The 23,275-nt window shown below is 48.7% G+C and overlaps 9 protein-coding genes across 9 annotated transcripts; 6 read left to right on the top strand and 3 right to left on the bottom strand.

Moving 5' to 3' along the window:
• Positions 1-389: 389 nt before the first annotated feature.
• L3040_008634 (uncharacterized protein) lies at positions 390-3,150 on the bottom strand (the record flags this gene model as incomplete). Its single annotated transcript, XM_066157135.1, has 3 exons — positions 390-434; positions 491-711; positions 765-3,150. The coding sequence occupies 3 exons, from the start codon at positions 3,148-3,150 to the stop codon at positions 390-392; spliced, it is 2,652 nt and encodes an 883-aa protein (XP_066010398.1).
• A 2,346-nt stretch (positions 3,151-5,496) lies between these two features.
• Positions 5,497-6,732, top strand: L3040_008633 (uncharacterized protein; the record flags this gene model as incomplete). The annotated part of the gene is made up of 4 exons (XM_007296045.1): positions 5,497-5,551; positions 5,619-5,665; positions 5,755-6,135; positions 6,214-6,732. 4 exons carry the CDS (start codon positions 5,497-5,499, stop codon positions 6,730-6,732), a joined length of 1,002 nt encoding a protein of 333 aa, XP_007296107.1.
• A 310-nt stretch (positions 6,733-7,042) lies between these two features.
• On the bottom strand, positions 7,043-8,995 carry L3040_008632 (uncharacterized protein; the record flags this gene model as incomplete). Its single annotated transcript, XM_066157134.1, has 5 exons — positions 7,043-7,512; positions 7,572-8,590; positions 8,652-8,751; positions 8,855-8,899; positions 8,974-8,995. 5 exons carry the CDS (start codon positions 8,993-8,995, stop codon positions 7,043-7,045), a joined length of 1,656 nt encoding a protein of 551 aa, XP_066010397.1.
• A 383-nt stretch (positions 8,996-9,378) lies between these two features.
• On the top strand, positions 9,379-11,215 carry L3040_008631 (uncharacterized protein; the record flags this gene model as incomplete). Its single annotated transcript, XM_066157133.1, has 2 exons — positions 9,379-10,518; positions 10,574-11,215. The coding sequence occupies 2 exons, from the start codon at positions 9,379-9,381 to the stop codon at positions 11,213-11,215; spliced, it is 1,782 nt and encodes a 593-aa protein (XP_066010396.1).
• Positions 11,216-11,453: 238 nt separating this feature from the next.
• Positions 11,454-13,514, bottom strand: L3040_008630 (uncharacterized protein; the record flags this gene model as incomplete). Its single annotated transcript, XM_007296048.1, has 7 exons — positions 11,454-11,572; positions 11,676-11,724; positions 11,782-11,840; positions 11,899-12,601; positions 12,681-13,127; positions 13,178-13,333; positions 13,452-13,514. 7 exons carry the CDS (start codon positions 13,512-13,514, stop codon positions 11,454-11,456), a joined length of 1,596 nt encoding a protein of 531 aa, XP_007296110.1.
• A 613-nt stretch (positions 13,515-14,127) lies between these two features.
• On the top strand, positions 14,128-16,640 carry L3040_008629 (uncharacterized protein; the record flags this gene model as incomplete). Its single annotated transcript, XM_007296049.2, has 8 exons — positions 14,128-14,892; positions 15,124-15,482; positions 15,538-15,649; positions 15,706-15,766; positions 15,954-16,114; positions 16,170-16,196; positions 16,299-16,469; positions 16,539-16,640. The coding sequence occupies 8 exons, from the start codon at positions 14,128-14,130 to the stop codon at positions 16,638-16,640; spliced, it is 1,758 nt and encodes a 585-aa protein (XP_007296111.2).
• Positions 16,641-18,339: 1,699 nt separating this feature from the next.
• Positions 18,340-18,929, top strand: L3040_008628 (uncharacterized protein; the record flags this gene model as incomplete). The annotated part of the gene is made up of 3 exons (XM_066157132.1): positions 18,340-18,511; positions 18,569-18,641; positions 18,800-18,929. The coding sequence occupies 3 exons, from the start codon at positions 18,340-18,342 to the stop codon at positions 18,927-18,929; spliced, it is 375 nt and encodes a 124-aa protein (XP_066010395.1).
• A 1,382-nt stretch (positions 18,930-20,311) lies between these two features.
• L3040_008627 (uncharacterized protein) lies at positions 20,312-20,746 on the top strand (the record flags this gene model as incomplete). The annotated part of the gene is made up of 1 exon (XM_007296050.1): positions 20,312-20,746. One exon carries the CDS (start codon positions 20,312-20,314, stop codon positions 20,744-20,746), a length of 435 nt encoding a protein of 144 aa, XP_007296112.1.
• Positions 20,747-22,236: 1,490 nt separating this feature from the next.
• On the top strand, positions 22,237-22,674 carry L3040_008626 (uncharacterized protein; the record flags this gene model as incomplete). Its single annotated transcript, XM_007296051.1, has 1 exon — positions 22,237-22,674. One exon carries the CDS (start codon positions 22,237-22,239, stop codon positions 22,672-22,674), a length of 438 nt encoding a protein of 145 aa, XP_007296113.1.
• Between the last annotated feature and the right edge of the window lie 601 nt (positions 22,675-23,275).

Below are 23,275 nucleotides of genomic sequence, written 5' to 3'. Positions count from 1 at the left end.
TCGCCGACCCATGCTGGTATGGGTGCATCAAGGAGTTTCAAACCGCTACAGACAAGCATTCTACGTCGCTGGGAAACCAAAATCATCATCTGGAATCGTGATGATCGACCCCAGATCTAATTATAGTGGAGAGACCGGCAGAGCGTCATGCTATTTCAAACTTAGATTGCGACTCGCAAATCATCTTGCGTCTACCGGTATCTATATACAGCTATCGACCAAAATCATAAATCGCGCGAGGGTATAATGCTGGTAACCACGCCGGACCCCGTTGTTATGTACAGTGAGTATACAGTGAGTATATAAGACAGAATTATGAGGCTGTGTCCCCAGCCCAAGATGTTTCAAGGTAAATGAGAGGTTGTCTCGACGACAGGTATTCCGTGGGATCAGATCTCCCAGTCTTGCTTGATGCCAACGACAACAAGAGTGACCTGCGAGCGAAAACAATTAGCCGACTGCACAGGACATGGGATGATGGTGTACATACGATTGTCGCCAAGATCAGCAACCCGACCACCGACATCCATCGGTTCAGGTTCCGCCACCACTTGGCGCTTTCATAGCGACGCTCGTCCATGGGCCCAAACTGACGGGCGTAATGATTAGGTGTCGCATTAGCTTCGTCCAGATTACTGGTACTATTATCCTGCTCGCGCATATGGAGCTCAGGGTTGGGGGGCAGAGGTAGGAACGCTGCAATCATCCAAGCTGGAATAGATCAGCAATCGAGAAAACCGCAGAGAGGAGAGAGGAGAGCTTACCAAAGGGGAACACAAATCCCGCAATAAACATTAACAATTGCATGTTTCTCCGGCCAAGCTTCCCACTCTCTGCCGACCAGTTCACCGACGGAGGGTTCCAAGCGCTTCTGTGCTTAGCTCTTTTGTCAAGTCGAAGATGCGGCGACCACATGCTTGACATACTCCAAGTCCTGTGTCGGCTTGTACTTGGGTCGTGTGTACGTCTGTTGGTGTCTTGTTGAGGCACAGGAGTGATGTCCAGGGAGCCTTGTGACTCTCCATCTCGATATCTCCGTCTCGGGCTGGATATAGAAAGCTGAGAGTTGCCGGTGGTACCAGAGCCGCTTCTCAGAGAATTGAAGCGGCTATGGCCTCGCTGTACGGGAGTCCCTGGAGCGCCCAATTGATGCCTCTCACCACTTCCATAGTATAATTTGGCCCAAGTAGGGATAGTATGAGGCAGGAGACTATTGGATCTTGAGCTTGTAGTGGAGCGCATCGTATTTGTCCGTCCGGCATCCGAGGATGAACTACTAAAGTACGTGGATAGTCGCCTCCTCGAAGATCTCGTCCGTAAGTCTTGCATATCTGTGATACCGTCTCCGTATTCATCTTGTTCCTCCACCATCCGGATCGATGTGGTACTATTCTGACGCCCGTTGCGCATGAAAGCTGGCATGGGTGGCATGGGGGGCTCGAAAGAGCCGCTGCGTGAGCTCTGAATCAGAGAACTCTGATCCTCTCCTAGTGCCTGTGAAGAGGAAATACTTCGCATCTGACGACTGTGATGACTTGGCGTGCTTCGATATCCGCTGCTCCTCCATCCATTTTCGCTCGACCAAGACCTCGAATGTCGATCGGTCTCGCCATCCGACACCGAGAGCACAGTCGACAGCTGTGAGCTCCATTGGTGCGGGTGCTCCTGCATGTGTGACCGCGGTGGGTTGAACTTTTGAGGCGGCGCCCATGTACTCGTTCCCTTGGGCCTGTGTTTGAGAATGGGATTTGGCAATTGAATGAATGAACCTGTTCCAAGTATAGACAGGAAAGCGTCTTGTTGACTAAAGACCGTGGAAATCGAGGTCAGAGAGGCCGTACGAAGTGTCTCGCGAGACCGAGACTTGTACTTTCTTAGGATTTCGACTGATCGTTGTTTGCGGGCTTTGGGGTTGAGGGGAGGTACAACGAGAGCCTCCTGTGAATAACCACCAGGCAGGTCAGGATGGACGTAGGAATCGGCTGCTATCGAATTATCACCCTGCGGTTCGTTATCTTCGTTCTCGGATTTGACAGTTTGTGGGCGATAGATGACCGAGCCCGAAGGCGAGGACTCTGCAAGCACTTGGTAGTTGGAACCACTGGATGAGGGTGGGGCGACTTCGGACTCCGAGGGAGACTCGTCGCCGTAAAGTTTGTAATTGGTGTTCTCGGAGGTAGTTGTGGCAGTTTCTGTGGACTGGAAAGAGGATTTCGTGGAGAGATGGTGCGACGTGGTAGGGGGTCCGTCCGATGTCTCTGGCAGCGGGCTCACAGATGATGTAGCAGCTCTCTGCTCGAGATCAGGAGTTTTAGGTACTTGACGAAGTCCTCCAACTAGCGGATAATGCCAGGGAGAGGTGATTATATGATCTGCAGGTGTTGGTTGCTTCCTTTGTGGCGAGGCTGGAGTCGCAGGACATATGGGTGATGAGGTCTCTGATCTGCATAATTTTGTGGAATTGCATCTAGATCTATCTTTGGCATGACCTTGATTAAAGGGGATCGAATCGGATAATATGTCGCGGGTAGAAAAGAACAAGGATGTCGGTGATTTCGAGGCATCTTCTTCAGGCTGGGGTTCATCCTGGGTGGGCACCAGGGAGAAGGTCTTCTGGTCTGGGTGGATTTGTAGACGATTTTTGGAGCGCTTCTTTGGCACATTCCGGAGCGGCTTCGAGCTGCTGGGAGAAGACTGACGGATTGACGAGAGATACGGGAGAGAGGATTGAAAGGATTGAGATGATTGAGATGATTGAGAAGAGCCGCCGCCGCTGTTCGGTGGCTGGCCTGTATTACCTCTGGTGATTCGTTGTTGAAATTGAAATTGAAATTGAAACTGCTCATCTAATGCACGAGGGAATGAGGCTGAGCCTTGCTCTTGCCCCTGGTGCTGATAGACGCGCCCCTTTCCGGGGACGGGGTCGGGGTCGGGGACGGGGACGGGGACGGGGACGGGGAATGGGTCAAGCAGATGGCTTGGATGTGTTGGGAGGGGTGTCCGTGAATAGACCTCATCAAGCTCAGGGCCGAGAGCGAGGAGTCGCGGAGGTGTCGAGGGAACGAGGCGGATCTTAGCGAGTGCATTCTGATGAGATGGACTACTCTCATGCAAGACCCGTCGAGGGTTAGTCGAATTCGCTCCCGACATGAATTGCTTCGTATCTTATCTGCTCGGGCTCGGGCTCGGGCTCTGGCTCTGCAATGAAATGAGATGAAAAACCGCCGGGAACGTCGTATAGCTGCCCCCAAGCCCACGAGCTATCATACCGAGAGGGGAGGGGCAGTGCTTTCGGTTCCTCGTGAGTGGTGAGTGAGTGGGTAAGTCGTGATGATATTTATTGGTAGGTTCAGGTAAGCTTTCCGTCCGTCGCAGCGCAAGGGACGAGAATCGTAGGTATCGTGAGGGAGTCGGACTAATATAGATAATGGTCGGGATTAGGAGGTCGTTATCATGGATGGACTGAGACGGTCATGGTCATGTAGGCCGTTGAAGCGCGCGTAATGAATGGGTACAGAGAAAGCAGCGGCAATGCAAAGGCAACGCAACGCGCAACGCGCAACGCAAAACAAAAGAAAGACAGGCCAGAAACGAGTGAATCAGAAGGATGGAGGCAGCCCGTAAGGAGGAATTAGTGAAGGAGAGGAGCCGGGAGAGGCAGAGGGAGGCGGAGAGGGTGAGGGTGAGGGTGAGGGTGAGGGTGAGTGAGAGCAGAAATAGAAAGAAAACGTGGAGGGAAATTGGAGAAAATGGATGCTATTTTCAATGGCGCTGCGTTGCGTTGCGTCCCGTCCCGTTGCTTGCTGATGTTGCATCGCCGCCCTGGTCTGTCTTGCCTCTGCCCTGCTGGCATCCCAATCCGCCATCCGCTATCGACTGACTATTCAGCGTGAGCCGCGTCGAGCAGAGCCGGCTTTTGCGTCTGGATTGGCTGGATGGAAGATAGTTTGTGCACCCACCAGCCGGGCTCCACGTTGGTGCAGATGTCTGGATGTGTTCCTGCGTAGCGTCGGTAGGGGTACAAAGTCGGTGTAGAAAGGACGGAGAGAAGAGTAGAGTACCGGTAGAGTATTCTAGGGTAGAGTAGGAGAGAGAAGAGTCGGATACAGTAGAGGAGAATAAGAGCAGAGAAGAATAGATTAGAGAAGAATAGAGAAGACTTCAGGATCTCTAACGCAGAGACACGGATTTGAGGGGGCATACCGGGGATACTAATGGCAATGAACAACAACTAAAAGGCTACGACTAAGTATATAATAATAAGTTATTATTATTGCGATTGCAATAGCAGCTCTGCTACAGCCAGCATCAAACTTGCATTCCCTTGCGCAATTCATATCTGGCCAACCTATTCAATAGATAATAGCAGATCATATAGGTTATATAGGTCATATGGGTAGTAATCATACTTCGTATCATATCTTTCTCTTTTGCTCCAAGTCACTCCGACTCTTGCATGCGAAATAAGGGAGACCTTTAGCTCATGGAGCATCCGCCTTTTTCCGTATCTGTCATCTATCCCATTCCCCTCCGTGCCAGATGCACGATACAGCACAGTCCAGCATGAACGCGACATGAACGCGCCGAGGGCTGTGCTACAAAAACGGTCAACACCATGCGAGATGCCGTACTATTGAAGCGCTGTCGGACCGATTTCCTTCTCCAATTGCCTGGATAGGACTAGATCGAGCTTTCCTTCTAACTGGACAAAAACATAAAAACCAAGTGATGTAGCATCGCAATCTTGATGATGGAATACAGCTTAACAAATAAATAAACACCCCGACAGGATAGATGCTTGCACTACGCTGGCGTGCCACCTGGGCGGACGTGCCTCTCCAACAGCTAGTAAAATGAGAACAGTATATCGAGATCAATGCGATTCGAAACCCAATTTCAACTTCTGGGGAGAACGATGGACAGAATCAGTTAAAACAAGAATAGACTACAGGTAAGTATTACGACTAAGACGAATAGAGCCTAGGAGAGTCCGTGCGGAGGAAGTTTCTATTACTGCGAGAAAAAAAAAGCTCGAAAATTAAAAAGAAGTTGTCGTTGTGGATGAGTAAAGAATACGAAGGTAGCTAAAGTGCGGCAAGAAGGCAAGAGATACTTCTCTACCTACAACAGTTATGTTCCGATTACCTCAAAGAAAGAGGATGACTGACACCTTCCTTGCCTTGAGTTAGTCAAGGCAAAAAGGTACCTACCTAAGTAAAGCAAATGTAGTCCGGGGAGGACATTCGAACGTACACCACAACAAATGGAAAAATACAATGCAAAGGCAGTCGGGTCTCGGGTGAATCAACACACGGAAAGTGGCATTCCTCTTTATCTTGTTGTTTCCCTTTCTTTCTCATTCTCTCGTTCGCTTTCTTTTCCTTTCTCTTTCCCCTCGTACCCGCATTCCTCTTAAGCGGAACCAAAGAGGAACCAAAGTATCTCCAGCCTGCGATCAAGGGCACTTGAACATCACACCTACATGACTTCATCAAGATGGCACCAGTCGGCATCTACTCACGTCTAAAGTCCTTCTACACAGGCGAAAAGGGTCAGTCAGCACAGCACAACACAGCACAAGCCCCTCCTCCCCCTTAGCCAAGTTAACGAACTACCAGAGCCAGAATTGCCTCCTATCAGCACCACCACCGCGGTAGCCTTGTTGGTACGGAAACCCCTCGTCCAATATCCAATAGTCAATATCCAACATCCAATGTCCATCACCCATCATACTAAGCCTCTCTACCTGTCCAGGTCGTCTATACACTCATCTACGTCCTCCCTTTCTACCTCTCCTCCGCCACCCGCCCCTCTCCCAACCTCTCTCGCGATGCGCCGTCCGTGATTCGGGGCCGCATACGCCTCGTCACCATCACCTGCGTCCTCTGCTCCATCGCATCCTTCACCCTCCTCTCCTCCGTCGATGGCGGCACCTTTGTAGGAAGTCTTCACCACATGGGCTACGCCCCCCTCGGCATACCTGAAACCGCGAAGAGCCTCGCCCTCACAGCGATCCTATTCTTAGGACCACTATTCGAAGCCGGCATTGCGGAGGGAGGATGGCGGGGCTGGGTACGGGGGACGGGGCTGGATGAGGCCCTCAGTTCGTGGATCGGCTACAGGAATTACGTCGCGGTAAGATAGAGAGAGGTCTCTTTGCTGTTCTCGCACCGGAGCAGCAGAGCAAGCGCTGCGGCTAATATACGGTACCAGGGCCCGGTAACAGAAGAAGTGCTCTTTCGCTCTGCCGCCGTCCCCCTCCTCCTTCTCGCCCGCACCTCGAACACCACCATCATTTTCCTCACGCCCATCGTCTTCGGTCTCGCCCATTTCCACCACTTCTACGAGTTCCGCATCACCCACCCCGACACGCCCGTCGGCCAAGCTGTTTTCCGCTCTATCTTCCAGCTGCTGTATACGACGCTGTTTGGAGGCTATGTGACGTTCCTGTATATGCGGACAGGGAGTTTGCTGGCTGTGATACTGGTGCATGCTTTCTGTAATTGGCAGGGCTTTCCGAGGGTTTGGGGCAGAGTCACGAGGGGTGAGATGATGGTGCCAGTGGAAGTTGGGGAGGGGAAGAGGAGCGAGGATCTGAAGAAGGAATTGAATGGAGAGCTGGGAGTGGTGTGGACCATTGCGTATTATGTGCTGTTGGTAGTGGGTGCCGTGGGATGGTGGAGATGCCTTTGGCCGCTGTCAGAGAGCGATATGGCGTTGACGACTTTCTAGCTCCAGAGTATTGGGGCAGGACTCTGCGCCGTTTTGGGAGTTTACTAATTGCTAAACATGGAAACAGCTACAAATTTTTGACATTCCGTGAGAGAGAAGTGTGATGTAATGCATGAAGTGAGACTGTCCTTTTTGACGACGGGCTCTAATTTCTTACTGGAACTTCAGTGTGACCCAATATGCTCCGGTATATGGCATTATTGCGTAACGCCATCCCCAGACACCCCTCAGATATTGAAACAACAAACCACAAGCCCTTTTCAGACTGCGTTCAGATCCAGCTCCTCAAATCTGTCAGCAGCACGCTCCCTCAAAGATTTTTCGGCTTAGAAGCTGGCACAGTCTGCGCCCTCTTAAGACTCAGCCTCCTCCGCCTATCCTCCATCTCCGCCTTGACCTCGGACACCAACTCATCCAAATCCTTTTCGGGCTCCGATGGCAAACCTAAGATTGGTTCTTTGCTTGAAAAGCTCTCCTGACTCATCGTTCTCTTCAAAGGCCCTGTCGTAGCCGCTCTCGCATTAAGTTTCTGAATCAACATCGCTTTTGCAGGTGACGCAAAGAAAGCTGTTGCGAGAGCGGTACCGATCACAGCGTAGAAGTAAACGCGGGCCCAGACAAGGAAGGACGCCGGAAGGGTGAGGAGGACGAAAGGCGCTGTTACGAAGGAGAACGAGAGTTGAGTGATGAGGTAGGAGAATATGTCGTAGTAGATTTTGCTTGAGGTTGGTTGGCTTGTCTCTGGGTCGAGGAAGAAGGGGCGGAAGTAGCGGCGGCAATCTGACCATTGTCAATCCTTCAGCCAAAGAAAAAAAGAAATGGAGGGAGAGAAATCCTACTTTTTGCAACTGTTTGCACAAAGCTCGCCAGTACGAATGTCAAGTAGTACCCTGGGTAAAAGCCGTGCCAAAATGCACTGGTGACGAAAGTGGCCATACTGGCTCTGAACCCAGGTTTTTTCCCGCGAGGTGTTACCCGTAGGTAGATGTAGTTGCGTAGCCAATTATTGGTGTTGATATTCCAGTTTCCAAGGTAGGCACGAGTATTTTGAGCAGACTCGACGCCCCATGGATTTACGTTACGAAGGCGATCCCATGATACCTTCCCAGTGACTGGATCAACCCCTTTGTAGCCGAGACCAGAGAGGATGCAAGCTCCTTCAGTCAAAGCCCAGACACCGTAGTACTTCAGTCTGGTTGTAAAACCAAGCATGTGAAGTATCAAAACCCGGCGGGGAAATCGGTAGGTCAAGTATTTGTCGCCAGTCAGCAAGTTGGGATAATACCATCCACTGAGTTGCAGGAACATGATGATCCAAAAGACTCCTGTCGCGGCTTTCCATGCAGCTGGAGTCCCACTTCGAGGGATCTTTCTCTTCTTTCGTGTTGGGGCCTTCTTGGAAGGGTCGACTCCAGCTGGGACTTCGAACATGGTGGTTTCGATCCAGCGCCTGTATTCGACATAGTCGAAAGCCGGTCCAGCAAACAGTGATGGGAAGAAGAGCACATAGCCAGCGTAGTTGAGCAGCGAAGGAAGTTTTTTCAGTGCTCTCTCCCTCTGGAATTCTGACAGATCCTTCTCTGGTAGCCGGCCATCTGCAACATTCCAACAGAAAGCCGTGAGCTTCATCACGAGGACCATCTGGGCGCCGGTAATGTCTACTGATCCGGGGTCATTGGCCCACTGGCGTCCAAGTTGATTGATGGACATGTGACCCATGAGGAACAAAAATCCAATCCATGGCATGAAGGGGCCTTGGACATGCTGCGCGATGCAATAGGCGCCAATGGAGCTGATGGCCAAAGTTCTGACGCCGGACCAGAGGTCGAAGAGGCCAACCAAGTAGAATGAAGAGACACTGCCATTACTGTTAGCAAATGCTAAGAGCCGTCCGTTAGGTAGGAGAGAATCCGACGTGCCCAATGATGAAAAAGTTCTTGAGGTATGGCTTCTCATCTGGAACGCGCTTGAGAAGGGCAGCGAGTGGATAAGAGAGCAGAAAGGAGGTGATGAGTTTCACTATCGATTGATTAATTAGTGAGTTGGATGGTCACAGCGTATATGGATATGAAATTTGGAGATTGGAAGGGGCTGATCGATCTTTTTCCTTCCTTCGACTTACATTCATCCGTGGAAGCCCCCAAAATTCCAGCGATATACTGAAAAGCTGTTGACGTCAGATGCGGCGGCGCAGGTGTAGTAGAGAGCACTTCAGGGAGGGAGAAGGGAAGTTCAGCTCACGGAGGTCCACGTAAGGCAACATGGCGGAGGATATAGTGAGCGAAGTTCTCAATATGATGGCTACTCGTGGTTGTGGTTGTCCTTTGGTCTGAATGTTGGATCCCATCGGGTCGGTCCATGGCCGGGGTGGAGTAGAAGCGAAGGCCCGGGCTTCTGGGCAGGGGTTTTTGACCCAAGCTTCTTGCTCTCGGGAACAAAACAAGCCCTCACTACGAACCGCCGAATTGAGTCAAGAAACCTCTCATCCACCATCCCAGCGAGCGCAGCACGCAGCAACAATCGCCTCCCAGCGACCGAGCAGACGAACAGACCCAACCCAACCCAACTCAGTTCCCAGCCCGGCCTGGGGAAGCAGCATCGATTCTCTGCTGAAGACATGGTCATACTACCCCGAACCTTGACACCATGGATGTTGTACAGGCAGTGTCGGGCTACATCTCCAAGATGGTGTCTGCTGGGGACAATGCCTCTGGAACCCCTTCTGCGAAGATGAAGATATTACTTCTGGATAGCGACACTGTATCCATCGTGTCTACCGCCATCACTCAGTCTGCCTTGCTGAACCACGAGGTCTACCTAATCGATAGGCTGGACAACCAGAATCGAGAGAAGATGCGGCATCTGCGCTGTCTCTGTTTTGTGCGTCCTTCTGCGGACTCCATACAGTTCCTCATCGACGAGTTGCGGGAACCCAAGTACGGCGAATACAACGTATACTTCAGTAACGTCGTCAAGAAGTCTTCTCTGGAACGTTTGGCCGAGGCAGATGACCACGAGGTTGTGAAGCTAGTACAGGAACAATTCGCTGATTATATCGTCGTCAATCCGGACCTGTTTACTCTGGACCTGGCATTTCCTAAGCAGCGATTGTGGAGCACGAGCCCCGATATGTGGAACACGGATGCTTTACAAAGGACAACGGAGGGGCTTATTGGAGTATTGCTGTCTTTGAAGAAGAAACCCCTGATAAGATATGAGAAGAACAGCCTATTGGCGAAGAAACTGGGTACCGAAGTTCGATATCATATCACCCAGGAGGACCAGCTATTTGACTTTAGAAAGGTCGACACGCCTCCTATACTTTTGATATTGGACCGGCGAGATGATCCCATCACACCTCTACTGACCCAATGGACATACCAGGCAATGGTCCATGAGCTGCTGGGCATAAAAAATGGCCGGGTTGACCTGAGTGAGGTTCCTGATATTAGGCCAGAGTTGAAGGAGGTTGTTCTCTCTCAAGACCAGGACCCGTTCTTCAAGAAAAACATGTACCTCAACTTCGGAGACCTTGGTGGTAATATCAAAGACTACGTTGAGCAGTATCAGTCGAAAACTAAAAATAGCTCTAATATCGAGTCGATCGAAGATATGAAACGCTTCATAGAGGATTACCCGGAATTCCGAAAGCTGTCGGGTAACGTGAGCAAACACGTGACGCTTGTTGGCGAACTGAGCAGGAAGGTGGGCTCCGAAAACCTCCTTGAGGTCAGTGAAGTGGAACAGAGTCTAGCATCTAATGACAACCACGCTAGCGATTTGAAGGCATGTTTTGAGATCTCAATCCATCTACCGTCCAATTGTCACTTACACTCTGCAGAATGTTCAGAGGCTCATCCAATCGCCCGCTGTAACGGCCGACTCGAAGCTCCGGCTCGTGGCACTGTATTCGCTAAGATATTGGAAGCACCCCAATAATGCTTTGCCGATTCTAGTTGACTTGCTTACCGCAGCTGGTAACGTTCCCCAACGACGCATCGATCTCATTGCAAAACTCCTCACCTATCACTCATCACTGCAGCAAACCCAAGCTTCAGGTGGGATCTCCGATATTTTCGAATCAGCAGGCATCTTCTCGGGCGCTCGGGATCGTTTCAAAGGCCTGAAAGGCGTTGAGAATGTGTACACACAACACTCACCGCGATTAGAATTGACTTTGCAGAACCTTATCAAAGGGCGACTGAGGGAGCAACAGTACCCGTTCATCGAGGGTGGCGGATCAACTCGTGACAAACCGCAGGACATTATCCTCTTCATGATCGGAGGCGTCACGTTTGAAGAAGCGAAGACTGTGTCCCAGATCAATGCCTCTTCGCCAGGCATTCGTATCGTTCTTGGGGGGACGTCTGTGCATAATAGCACTACCTTTTTGGAGGAGATGGAGGATGCAGTGGGTTCGTGGCCGGAGCCGCCTCCTACTACTGCTGCTGCTAGGCTGAGGAAAGAAACGGGGCGGAGGTAATTTAGCGATAGCAGGGCGTTTGAGGTGGGCAGGGACGAAAATATACCATGACAGCCGATTGCACGGTTCAGACCGCAGAGAATTGGACCATAGCCAGCATTGTTGACCGAAACTCCCCAACAGTGCCATTTTTTATGTCTATGATACTTGAACTAAATCTTACGACTGCAACCCGGCTCTCGGTCACTTCTACCACGTCTGCAAGGCGAAATTTGCCACGTCACACACCATGACCAGTCTAGCTCTGCTTCTTTCGTCTTTTCTCCTCCTTCGAATAGCGCATGCCGTGGGACAGGAGTAGATACTTGCTGAAGAAGTCTTCTGCAAAGTCGTCAAATTTGACGTAGTTGGCTCCCACTACGCTTTCGCATTAGCAAGCTTCAAGAGCGGATAAATCCTGGAGCGAAATCGACCGAGCCGGGCTCAAAAGAGGGAACGTCATTCTGAGGTATTTACTTACGGCGGTAGGCTGCTGCAATGCCACTGACGCATGCCAGCTCATGCATATTCTGCAAGTTGTTAGTAAAGATTACCTCAACTCTGGTCTACTTCCGAGGGGATCTTACCACCAAAGTCCAGGATCCAGCAAACGAAGTATGCTTCTTACCATTGATAAACATCATTCCTGAGAAGCATTAGCAAGCAGCACCCTGACGCCAGGCTCCGAATGGCGAAACACTCACCAGGCACGACCCGCACATAATGCTGCCACTTGTGTCCAAGCTGGTGCCACCACTTCTTCTCAATAACCTTACTCTCGTCAATCTCCTTCCACGTCCACATCTCCTGGTTCGTCTTATCTAGAAATATGCTCTGGTAGACATGATCGAATTCGCCGTCCACCTCCCCCTCACCCCCGGTGTCCATCCTGAACTGGTGTTGATACCGCGAACAATCAAACGACATCTCAATTTTCTGCGGATCCTCCTCATACGATTTCGTGAAGTAGAACGGCTTGAAGCCCTTCGCTTCGCCGTCCGGGCCTTCTTTCTCGCCCTTTGCAAACGCTATTTGGTCTTCCTGTGCTTTGCTTTTTGGGCTCGCACATAGCTTTGCATCGAATTTGGTCTCATAGTGTTTGTTGAAATATTGAGAGTCAGAGTGAGTGATGGTTATGTCGTCGAAGAAACTGGCGCCTCCGAGCACAAATCTTTCTGTTCGGGATGCCGTCTTTCCTAGGAGGCGCAAGGCGTCGTCAGCGAGTACGCACATGACGACTTCGTCATACGTTTCACTTGTCGATGGGGGCGCTGTTGAGGAACTGGGAGTGGTGTCGGGACAGGGGCGAATGTTAAGGATGACTCCTTGGTTGTTTCGCTGAATCATCTCAGTCACTTCTGTGCGAAGGCGAATTTCGACACCCTTTGACTCGAGGTCTTTTCTCCACTATTCATATGGTCAATAAAAATATGAATCGACATAGCAAACGGGCTTTAAAATCGGTAGTGGATCGTTGGACACTTACATCCTCGTAAAAAATATGGAGGTTCGGAAACGTGACCATCGTTGGAAGATTCGGCAGAAGCGTCTCTGAATCATAGTCCCATAGCTTCATATTTGGATCATCGAACAACCGCTCCAGGATCGCACAAGACACATTCGCTGTCTGATTGCCGGTTCCCAAGAACAGAGCAATGAGTGGGTACACCATTTTGTCTCCAAAATCCTTGCTGAAGAAGAACATCCGGAGCATGATTCGAATAGGGACCAAGCCCAGGACAGGAATCGTCCATTTGATGAGCTTGAGGACTTTGCCGAATTTCCTAATGTCTTTGGAAAACGTGTTGACCAGGTTGCTTGGGAAGCAGTTTGTCCAGAAGCCATCGGGACCTTTTCCGAAAGCGACTTGCAACTTAACTTCTTGGGGCTCGTGACCGTACTTTTTGAAGAAGTTGAAGGTGTGCTTGAAGATCTATGGACATCAACAATGAGAGACCGTGGGGGGATGATAAGATGAGTTACTGGGGATCCACCCTGGACGCCATTGTTCATCCAATCCGTGCCGTATTTGGCTCTATCGAGTGAGATTGAGGTTGCTTGGCCTCCTGTGACCTCGTTCCGCTCGATGATCGTGACTTTGAATTTGTCGGGGTGCGATGCAAGGGTGGCTGCACAGGACTGACTCTGTTAGTAAGAGCCCTATGTACCAACCGCACCGAGCAGATGGCTAAGTATGAAAACTTGAAGTGTCTCGGAAGTCATGGAATATACTTAAGGAAACTGCTGGGTTACTTACCATACCTGCTGCACCGGCGCCAATAATGACGACCCTCTTGGGGTTTGTTGACTTGTTCGGCATGATGGCAGCGAGTCGGAAGCAACGTGAAGCCTGTTACCCGCGATGTCGCCGCGGTCGTAAACAGAAGAGCGTTCTAGCTTCAGTTATATCTCATCGAATCGTCAACGTCATCAACAACTAGTTGGCAGGCGAATTTCTGCTCTCGGCCATAGTCTGACGCGCCATGTATCACTGCTGGGCTGGGATCTGGTTGCCAGCGTGAGAAAACATATTTCCTTTCATTTGTTTGTCTGTTGATTGCCTATGTATGTAAATATCTGTGTACATTTTATATTTTTTATGTATGTATGTATGTACAATATCTATGCGACCTCGTACAGAGGAAGGTCAGGCTCGGCTAAAGTATTGGCAATGTGGGGCAGAGTCCAACGACGCCGACAGCTTGCACTCCTAAGACATGGAGTCCATAGTCCTCTCCATCTAAGGGAACTCACCCACCTCACCATAACAACCAAACACATGTTGTCAGTTACCTTGGCCTGCGGAACTATTACTGTTGGAAAACACAAACTGCTTCCACGCTGTCTTGCGTGAGCAGCATTGGAACATCTCGTTGCCCAGCTGAGCCAAACGACCAATCACCTGACCCCGTGTCCGCATACTCGCTGCCAGAATGTCTGATTCCGAGAGCGATGAAGATCTCAAAAGAGCAATTGCGCTGTCGCTGCAAGAACAACCACCTTTTGCTCGTCCACAAGATTCTATACTCATCGATCTTGTGAGCGATGACGACGACGACGACGACGACGACGATTTGGACGCACCTGTGACCGCCAAGCCAGCTACTCGGGAATCCCAACCGTTATCTGCAGATGCCCCAGCCAACCCAGGCTCAAACCATACCGCCAGTCAGACTCCAGCCACCCCAAGCAAGTCTGTTGTTTTGAAAACACCGAATGAACCAGCGAGGGCTAAAGATGTGGCCCCTTCCGTAGGACTAGCTGGACTGGATCGAAGATCTATGGAAGAGGCAAGGCTTAAGCGTGTTCAGATGCAACAAAAGGGAGCGGCTCTCTCCGTAGACCAGAGCATACCACGAAAACGGCAGGCTTCCATCTCCTCACCTCGTCTTAGAGAGCAGGAGAGGCCGCATACAAAGGCTAAATTGTCTGATACCGCCGCACCCACACGCAATCTGCACAGTGTTCTATCTCTGAACATAGAAGGAGTTCAATATCCAGATGGCATAGTGAAGAAAACCTGGGTGAATGGGATGCCGCGCCACGGAGATGACATCAAGATCGAGGAAGTCTTGCAAAAGAATGATCTGGAGCTCGCAGTGTTGAGCGCATTTCAAATTGAGCCTGAATGGGTGGAGTCGAAGTTGAATCAACGAACCAAGGTGATATGGGTTCTTCAGGCTAAAACAGACGCCGAGGTACGTGGCTCTTGATTTTCTGTAATATTCACCGGTTGCCGTGGATAAATCTAGAGTATCTCCCGTGTTCTTTCGGCTCGAGCCAAGTCTGGTCAATGTGGATGTTGTTCTTGTTTTTGGGCTCCCTGATACATCTGGTCCGGTTTTCTCCACGCTGGAATGAATTTCTATCTGAGAAACGGCATGCCGAAGGGTAAGTGCGCAACTTTTCGATATGCTGATAGCAATTAGAGACAGAACATAAGCTCCAAAGCACCTGCTAATTATCGCTTTTGTTTTCCAAATATGGAGGGTAATATAAACTGCATGCATTCGAAATTACAGTTACTTGCACACCCTACCCATCTTCGGGTAGTGGTACCCAGCGCAAATCTGACCTCATACGACTGGGGAGAGACTGGCATAATGGAAAACATATGTTTTTTGATCGACCTTCCTCGGCTACCACCTGGAGAGAAGACTGTAGTCACAAATTTTGCCAATGAGCTTGTTTACTTCGTGGAGCAAATGGGTCTTGACCAAAAGACGGCGACTAGCCTACAGAATTTCGACTTTTCTCGTACAGCCCACTTGGCATTTGTTCATTCCATGTAAGTCATGGCATGCTCGTTACTGAGTCGCATACTAATCTGGTCCTCTCGAAAGAGGGGGCTCACACTCAGGATCAACATGGAAGCGAACCGGGTACTGTGGTCTGGGGACAGCTATCAAAAAACTTGGAATGGCTACCGAAGTCGACCTGAACATTGAATTCCTGGTACGAGGCGGTTGATCTATATATAAAAAAAAAACATCCGATGCTGATTTATTCAGTCAGCATCTATTGGCAGTCTCAACGACAGCTTCATGGAGTGTTTATACCTAGCGGCTCAAGGTAAACCTCCCTTGATACCCTTGCTACCATTTCACACGGTAAACCTGGTTTGAGAAGGTCCAATCTAGGCAAATGCCAGCCGTCCGCTCTATCAAGAGATACCAGTACAAGAGAAGAGAACCTTTGAACGTGACGGCTGGCGTTAGGTGGGGCTTAGTCAAACCATGGGCTGACGAAGAAACTACAGGGGACGATGGCGCGACTGAATATAGATGGCGTACTGAGAAGCCAACAAAGTCCAAGGGGAGATCCGCAGCGGAGCACAAATTGTTAGGTAATGTGAACAGCAATTGCCGAATCTATTTCCCTACCAAGGAGACTGTGGAGGCCTCGAGGGGAGGTGTCACGGTATGGTCACCTGTAACCCCTTCATTACCCGATTGCGATTGCTAATCAAATACAGGGCGGAGGAACAATTTGCTTGCAATCGGTAGGTTTTACTAATCAGACATCAAACATCGTCAATCTCAAGCCAACCGCAAGCCTCTTCTAAAAGCTGTATGACCATAGAACCGCTGACTCTGTTCCGTAGAAGTGGTTCGACTCGGACACTTTCCCGAGAAAGCTGATGCGCGATTGCAAGAGTGTGAGAAAGGGCATATTGATGCATAACAAGATGATCTTCGCCAGAGCGAGGGATCAAAAGCAGTACCCCAAGATAGCATGGGCATACGTTGGGAGCCACAATCTTTCGGAAAGCGCAGTAAGTGATGTGATGGTCAAAAATAGATCTGATGTCCCTAAATGCACCCGGTACTGACTGTAGGTCTAGTGGTATGTGACCCGCCCATCCGTCCAACTCGGACTCGCTGTGATCTTGACTATTACGACATGGCTAGCTACTCCATCTTGGGGGTTTTCTCATATGTCATAATCGGAACCGATGACGGAATGCCCCGAGTTGCCGAGCCCTGGCGAAAGGGCCAGATGCATTTCTGCATGGCCTCTGCGAGCCACCTAGCAAACCCAGAGCATTCGCTGATTACATGTCAACAGGGGACGTCTCGTGAAAGACCGAGCGACCAAAGAGCCAAAGCTTACCTTGAGAAACTGGGAGTGCGGAGTCATTGTCCCGATCCCTGCAAAGGTTATGGCTGACAATGGCGATTGCCCGCGCTCCAACGGCGGCGTTGAGAATTCGGTAGGTATGGAAGTCTTCCACAGCCTCATCCCGATTCCCATGGCGGTTCCAGGTGAGGTGTATGAAGCTCGCCGACCTTGGTTTTACAACGAACTAGGGCCGGCTTCCCGCTAAGATAAGATAATGGCGCGGAAAATAAGCAGCATGGTCTGAAGATTTTCAAGTTGCGACAGCATCCTTTACGGCTAGTCGAAGACGGTGGTCAAGGATGTGTCGATCATGATCACGGCGCGCCACGTGAGCAGCTACTCCTACTACTACTAGTTGTACAACTACGACGTACCCCTACACGCCGATTCCCAGCACAAAAATTTCGTCGGAGGGGGTTCTTTTCTCATATTCTTTGCAAAGGCGTGCACCGTTAGTCTCGGCCCTCGGTCCATGGGGTTTGCTAGTTGTAATTTTAGGCACACTGTACTGCTACGGTACTGCTAGTTATACGGAACGGCGGAGATGCAGTGCTCGTACTCCGAGTCGTATCCGCGCCCATGCTCTGGAGCGGTCAGACGAGCGGCATGGGTGTACATAATCCAAATCACTTTCTACAGTAGTAAATTACGTAGGACTTACGCCTGAGACGTAGTACTACCGGTACGTACACCGTCCCCTCATGAGAGTCTAAAAGTCTGCGCAACAAATCAATACTTCAAAACCATCATCAACCAATCCTTGAAGATATGCTGGCATTCTCTTCTCCGTATATTCTTAGTTTCTGGAATAATCTACTACGACTACATATCTCCAATCTTATCGCGCCGGCATCAACCATCCGCATACCTATCCCGTATCCTAAGGTAGCTAAAGCTTAAGATATTAATGGAACTTGTCAATCTTGGAAAATTCGGAATGTACTCGGCTTCGCGTTAAGCACGTGTTTAGGGTCACGAGAATATACTATTTAGCAAGGGAATCGTGCTCAAGGTGTACTGTCCTTTGGACTCGGGTTTTCTCGTCGCTTGCAATTGATTTGTACTTTTATAAGTACGAATATATCTAGATAGTCGATATACTTCGTCTTAAGTGAAACAAATATACTTTCAAAGATTATTTAACTCAGGTTTTTGAAGTCTGTATAAATGAATGTTTATGGCAAATGCATGTTCTTTAGACTCCTTTGCAATAAATGCAGATTTTACACTCCTTACGGTATCTGCCTCCAGATTCAATCAGGCATTCCCTCGATACTTTGCCTTGCTTCGAGACTCGTTTGATTAATACGAAAAAGTTAATCTGTCCAAAGTTCATATACCGGTATAACGGACAAAGGGGGGAGAAACAGCTCACACGAAATGCAGTACTTATATCATTCAAGAACCCGCACCACAAGTACTTCTCAGCCAGATCATTTTGCAAGCAACCAGATTCGCAATAATCCTATCTATTCCTCACCTCTTTAAACACTATAGCTTACCATTTTACAACATCTCTCAATATGATTTTTATCAACACTATCTACGCAGCTCTGCTCGCCGCCTCTGCCGTAACAGCAGCACCTTCCCTTATCGAGCCTAGAATTCCAGGGGAGGCTACCCGGAAAATCAAGCTTTGCGAGGATATCGAGTATAAAAGATGCAACCCTGTCCTTTCTAGCTCGGGCGCGTGTAGTAAGAGTCCCCTTCCCCTTCCCAACCTCTCTGAAATCGTTGCTCACGAATCTCAAGTGCATGTTCCGTTTCATCTCGTAAACCACGTTTCCTCTTTCGATACCGGTCACATAGTCTGCACCTTTTATAGGTAAGTTATGGTTTTGTTTTCTCTTCCTCTTTTACCGCATATCAGCTTCCACGGCGGCACGAGCCAACGCCGCCAATTGCATTTGCCCTGCTCTTAAGGTCAAGCACTTATATATAAGCGGGGACGGTGATTCAAGTATATATAGCTGACTAAGATAGTGATGGCAATTGCTCTACCGCTCGGGGAAAAAAATATGTTAAATATGGCGGCCGTGTGAGCGATATTTCGCGTAACCCCGCCGTTTCCTTCCTTAAGGATGCGATCGCCTCTTTCAAATGCAATTATTGAAGAATATAACATCCTCTGACCAATCTGGATTGGGTTAGCTAGGGGCTAGACCTTGATGGTGCTGCTTTCGTTAAAGGAATCATCTTTATGTACTTCGTATACCTAAGCAGCAGCGGCAGCAATATACATCTATCAACGGTGATTTCCTTGATTTCCATTTCTCGTGCTGCGGTTATAGAAAGTATAGCTACGTAAGAGTAAGAGAAAAGGATGATGATTAATCTATTAATAGTATCGGAATATCAATACCTATCGACCTGCTAAGGCAGTTGGGAGTGATATGGCAGTACCGGTAAATAGGAAAAGGAGCAAAGAACACTTTACGTCATCATTATCACGAGCTCGTACTATCCCCTCCCAATGAATAGTAGTACATGTCGAAAGTATAATTTCACAGGGGATCTTACCAGGGCTCAAACCAATCAACTTGGAAGAATCCAGCCTGGAAAAGTTTATTTAGGTCAGTTTTTAGTCTGTATAATGGAGTTGACAGGGCGTTGAGCTATTCAGAAATCACCGCTCTACGATTTATGAGCCTAATCTGGGTCCGACATGTACTCATAGAGGGGGAGGGATAGTAACCTTGAGCTATATAGCCTCCCCCCTTTCTATAGATAATAGTCATCTTTTATTTCCCCTTTGTAATTCTCTCTCTTTTCTAGTGGCCTTTACTCAAGGAAACCTCTTTGATTCACGGAATCACAAGGGAAGATAAATTCTAGGCTGTAAATACGCTAGTCTTCAAAAAAGCGATTGAAACCCCGGACACCAATCTGATTTAAGCTATATTAAGGCCGCTTATCACCTCTTGCCTTCGTGCAAAGGAGTTACGTAGTACCAAGGTACAAGCGCAATTGTTACACCATCGAGGGTGCTCCAAAGGTTTAGTTTCCACTTGAACGCCCCTGGTTACCCTACCCTCGAGGGTGTAACAATTACGCCGCCTGTACCGTGGAACTACATATTTAGAATGATTTTCGACTCAAGGAGCGCCAGGTGAAACAAACATACTATAACCGGTACTACCTACACCGCCCCCTTATACGAGTTTAAAAGTCTACTTACCCACGGTACAGGCCCAAGTATTACCCCTCGAGGGTGCCTCAAAAGTTTAGTTCCCAGTATAAACCCCCTGGTTACCCTACCATCAAGGGGTAATACTTACGCCTGGGACGTATTACTACGTATATATTTTAAAACGGAAAGGATGTAGTACTTGTAAGAAAGCGAGCCCTCGATTACGTATTGCTCGTATTCTTTAAAAAGTATATATACGAAATTGCCCAGCCTCTTCGGAATCACAACTATATAAGATAAGCTATTCTTCATCCTTTCAACCACACAATTCGCCTAAACGATCACTCTTATTTCCCAACTCTATCATGCGTTTCAATAACAGCCTCCTCTTGCTCGCCTCCTTCGGCACCGCAATCGCTTTCCGTCGAAGTTGCAGGCCCGACAACACTAACGCCGTCACCGGCGCCGGCTTTTATACTATGGCAGAAGGCGACACCTGGCTTAATATCGCGGCCGACTTCTGCACCACCCTACCAGAGCTGCAAAGGATGAACCCTAGCAACCCTTCTAAACCAGGAGACATCTTCAGACTTGCTTGCAAATCTCGAAAGCGCGACTGCGCTAGGGTACCGGGCTATGAGGCTGGGTACTATACGATCGCCGAGGGTGACGAGTTATCACTTATTGCGCAAGATTTTTGCACAGATGCCAATGTTTTGGTGGGGGGAAATATCGGCGTTGATTTGACAAAACCACTCGTCCCTGGCACGACTATCTATGTTCCTTGCAATTGGAACTAGCTACCTACAGTAAAGGCTTTATCCGCGCGCTCGCTTTGCCTACTGCGGGCCTACGATAGGCATGGGATTGGCGACGGAATGGGTTGTGGGTTGGACTCTATCCTAGAGCTGGGATCTATTGAGCCGTTGGAGAAGATCCATTAAGCAGTTGGATTGCTCGTTTTATTCTTTTCGACAACAGGGTTGAGCCCAATGTATTTCGAGAGGGAAGAAGTTAGTGGATAGAAACTAGGTCTCCTCTTTATTTTAAGATGTCAAGGACTTGATTATCAACAAATAAAAACTTGATATCGACAAATCGATTCTTAGAGTGACGTATCTTTATATACTATATGGAATTTCGGAAGGTGGGAGGTTAGTAGATGGAAACTAGGTCTCTTTTTACTATAAAATAGTAAAAATTGATTATTGATAAATTAAAAACTGATATCGATGAATCGATTCTCAAAGTGACGTGCTTTTGTACATGTAGAACTAGTATTCATGTAATAATAATACTAGGTCATAAAAGGAAGCTTCAGATAAGTGTGGTTGTGATTAATTGATTGACTTGTATTCTCTAGAACTTGACTTGTATTCTTCAGAACTAGGAATTGGGGCGAGGTTGTAGTAGGTACCGGTATGGAAACCAGTGCTAAGGCCCGAGGTCCGTGCACTGTCTTGGTGGCACGTGCACCTTGCTCTCCTTCTACTTTACCTAGCAACATAACCCTTCAGCTAAAAGACTGGAATTAAAGGTGAGAAGATCGACGTATTCGCTAGAAGATAGAAAACTATCAGAAAAAGAGGTGACTCCTCAACTACCTGGTCCGTGCTCTCATCCTGTCACGTGGCCTGGCCCCACAAACACCCTTCTGTCGAGGCCTCATAAAGCTCTCCGGCAGCACCCAATTACCCACGGTACAGGCTTAAGTATTACCCTTCGAGGGTGCCTCAAAAGGTTAGTTTCCACTTGAAAGCCCCTGGTTACCGCAAGGGTGTAACAATTACGCTTGTACCGTGGTATTACGTATTTAGTAGATTGATTTTCGACTCAAGGAGGGCCAAATGAAACACACATATTACGCACACCGCCCCCTTATACCACGGTACAGGCCTAAGTATTACCCCTCGAGGGTGCCTTAAAAGTTTAGTTTCCACTTTAAAACCCCTGTTTTCCCTACCCTCGAGGGGTAATACTTACGCCTGCGACGTAGTACGAGTTTAAAAGTCTACTTATACGTAGTATTTTCTAAAACTGAAAGGATGTAAAGAGGCCTACTTAAGCGAGCCGACGAACTACGTATTGCTCGTACTACTATTTTTAAATACTAGCGATAAAAAGTATATATACGAACTTGCCGAGCGATGATTTTGCACTCACAACTATATAAGATAAGCATTCCTCTTTTGTGTTTTCAGTTTTATTGTACACTTTCATCATAGTGCTTAACAATCTTCTTGCAAGCTCGATTCGGTAAAACGATCGCCTTTACTTACCAAACTCCATTATGCGGTTCGAAAACAAGCTCTTCTTGCTCACCTCTCTCTTCGGCGTCGCAACGGCCTATCGTCGAAGCTGCAGGCTCAAAGCCACCGAAGGCGACACCGACCTCGGCTTTTACACCGTTGAAAAGACCGACACCTGGGCTCTTATCGCGGCCGACTTCTGCACTTCGGTAGCAAACCTGCAAGACTTGAATCCTTCCCCTCCGACTGCCACCAACCTGATCCTAACCGTTCCGTGCAAAACCCGAGTGCGCGATTGCGCCCGGATCTCGGGCACTAACTATGGGTACTATACGGTCGTCGACGGCGACGATTTGACAAATATTGCGTCGGATTTCTGCACCCAACGCGGTGGTATAATATCCTCAAACTCCGGCATCTATTCGGAATACGATCTTTACCCGGGCTTGATCATCCAGGTTCCGTGCCGTTGGAACTAGCTACTATTGCAATACCTACCTACGTAAAAAGGCCTTCCCCGCTCGCTCGCTCGCTCTGCTGAAGAAGTACTGCGGGGCTGTGATAGGCATGGAAATTCTCAGCGACGGAAAAGGTCGTGGGTTGGACGCTCTACTTTCGCGCTGAGATGTCCTCGGCAGTTGAACTGCTCGTCTTATCTTCTTCGATAAAAAGGGTTGAGCTCTATCTATTTCGGAAGGGAGGAGGTTCGTGGATAGAAACTGGGCCTTTCTCTCTATTTGAAAATATTTTTTTCAAAAAAAAAAAAAAAAAAAAAAAAAACACTTGATATCGATTAATCGATTCTCAAAGTGACGTGTTTTTATACATGTAGAACTAGTATTTAGATAGTAGTAATACTAGGTCATCAAAGGAGCTTTTGATAAGTGTGCTTGTGATTGATTGATTGATGGACTTGTATTCTCTAAAACTCGACTTGTATTCTCCAGAACTAAGATATACTAGGTCATAAAAGGGAGCTTTTGATGAGTGTGGTTATGATTGATTGATGGATTGACTTGTATTCTCTAGAACTCGACTTGTATTCTCCAGAACTAGGATATACTAGGTCATCAAAGGAGC

This window comes from Drepanopeziza brunnea, assembly GCF_022702325.1.
Source record: "Drepanopeziza brunnea f. sp. 'multigermtubi' strain 214-2 chromosome Unknown ctg16, whole genome shotgun sequence".
Lineage (NCBI taxonomy): Eukaryota > Fungi > Ascomycota > Leotiomycetes > Helotiales > Drepanopezizaceae > Drepanopeziza > Drepanopeziza brunnea.
The sequence above is the reverse complement of the archived record's forward strand: the minus strand, read 5'-3'. Positions and strand labels throughout refer to the sequence as shown.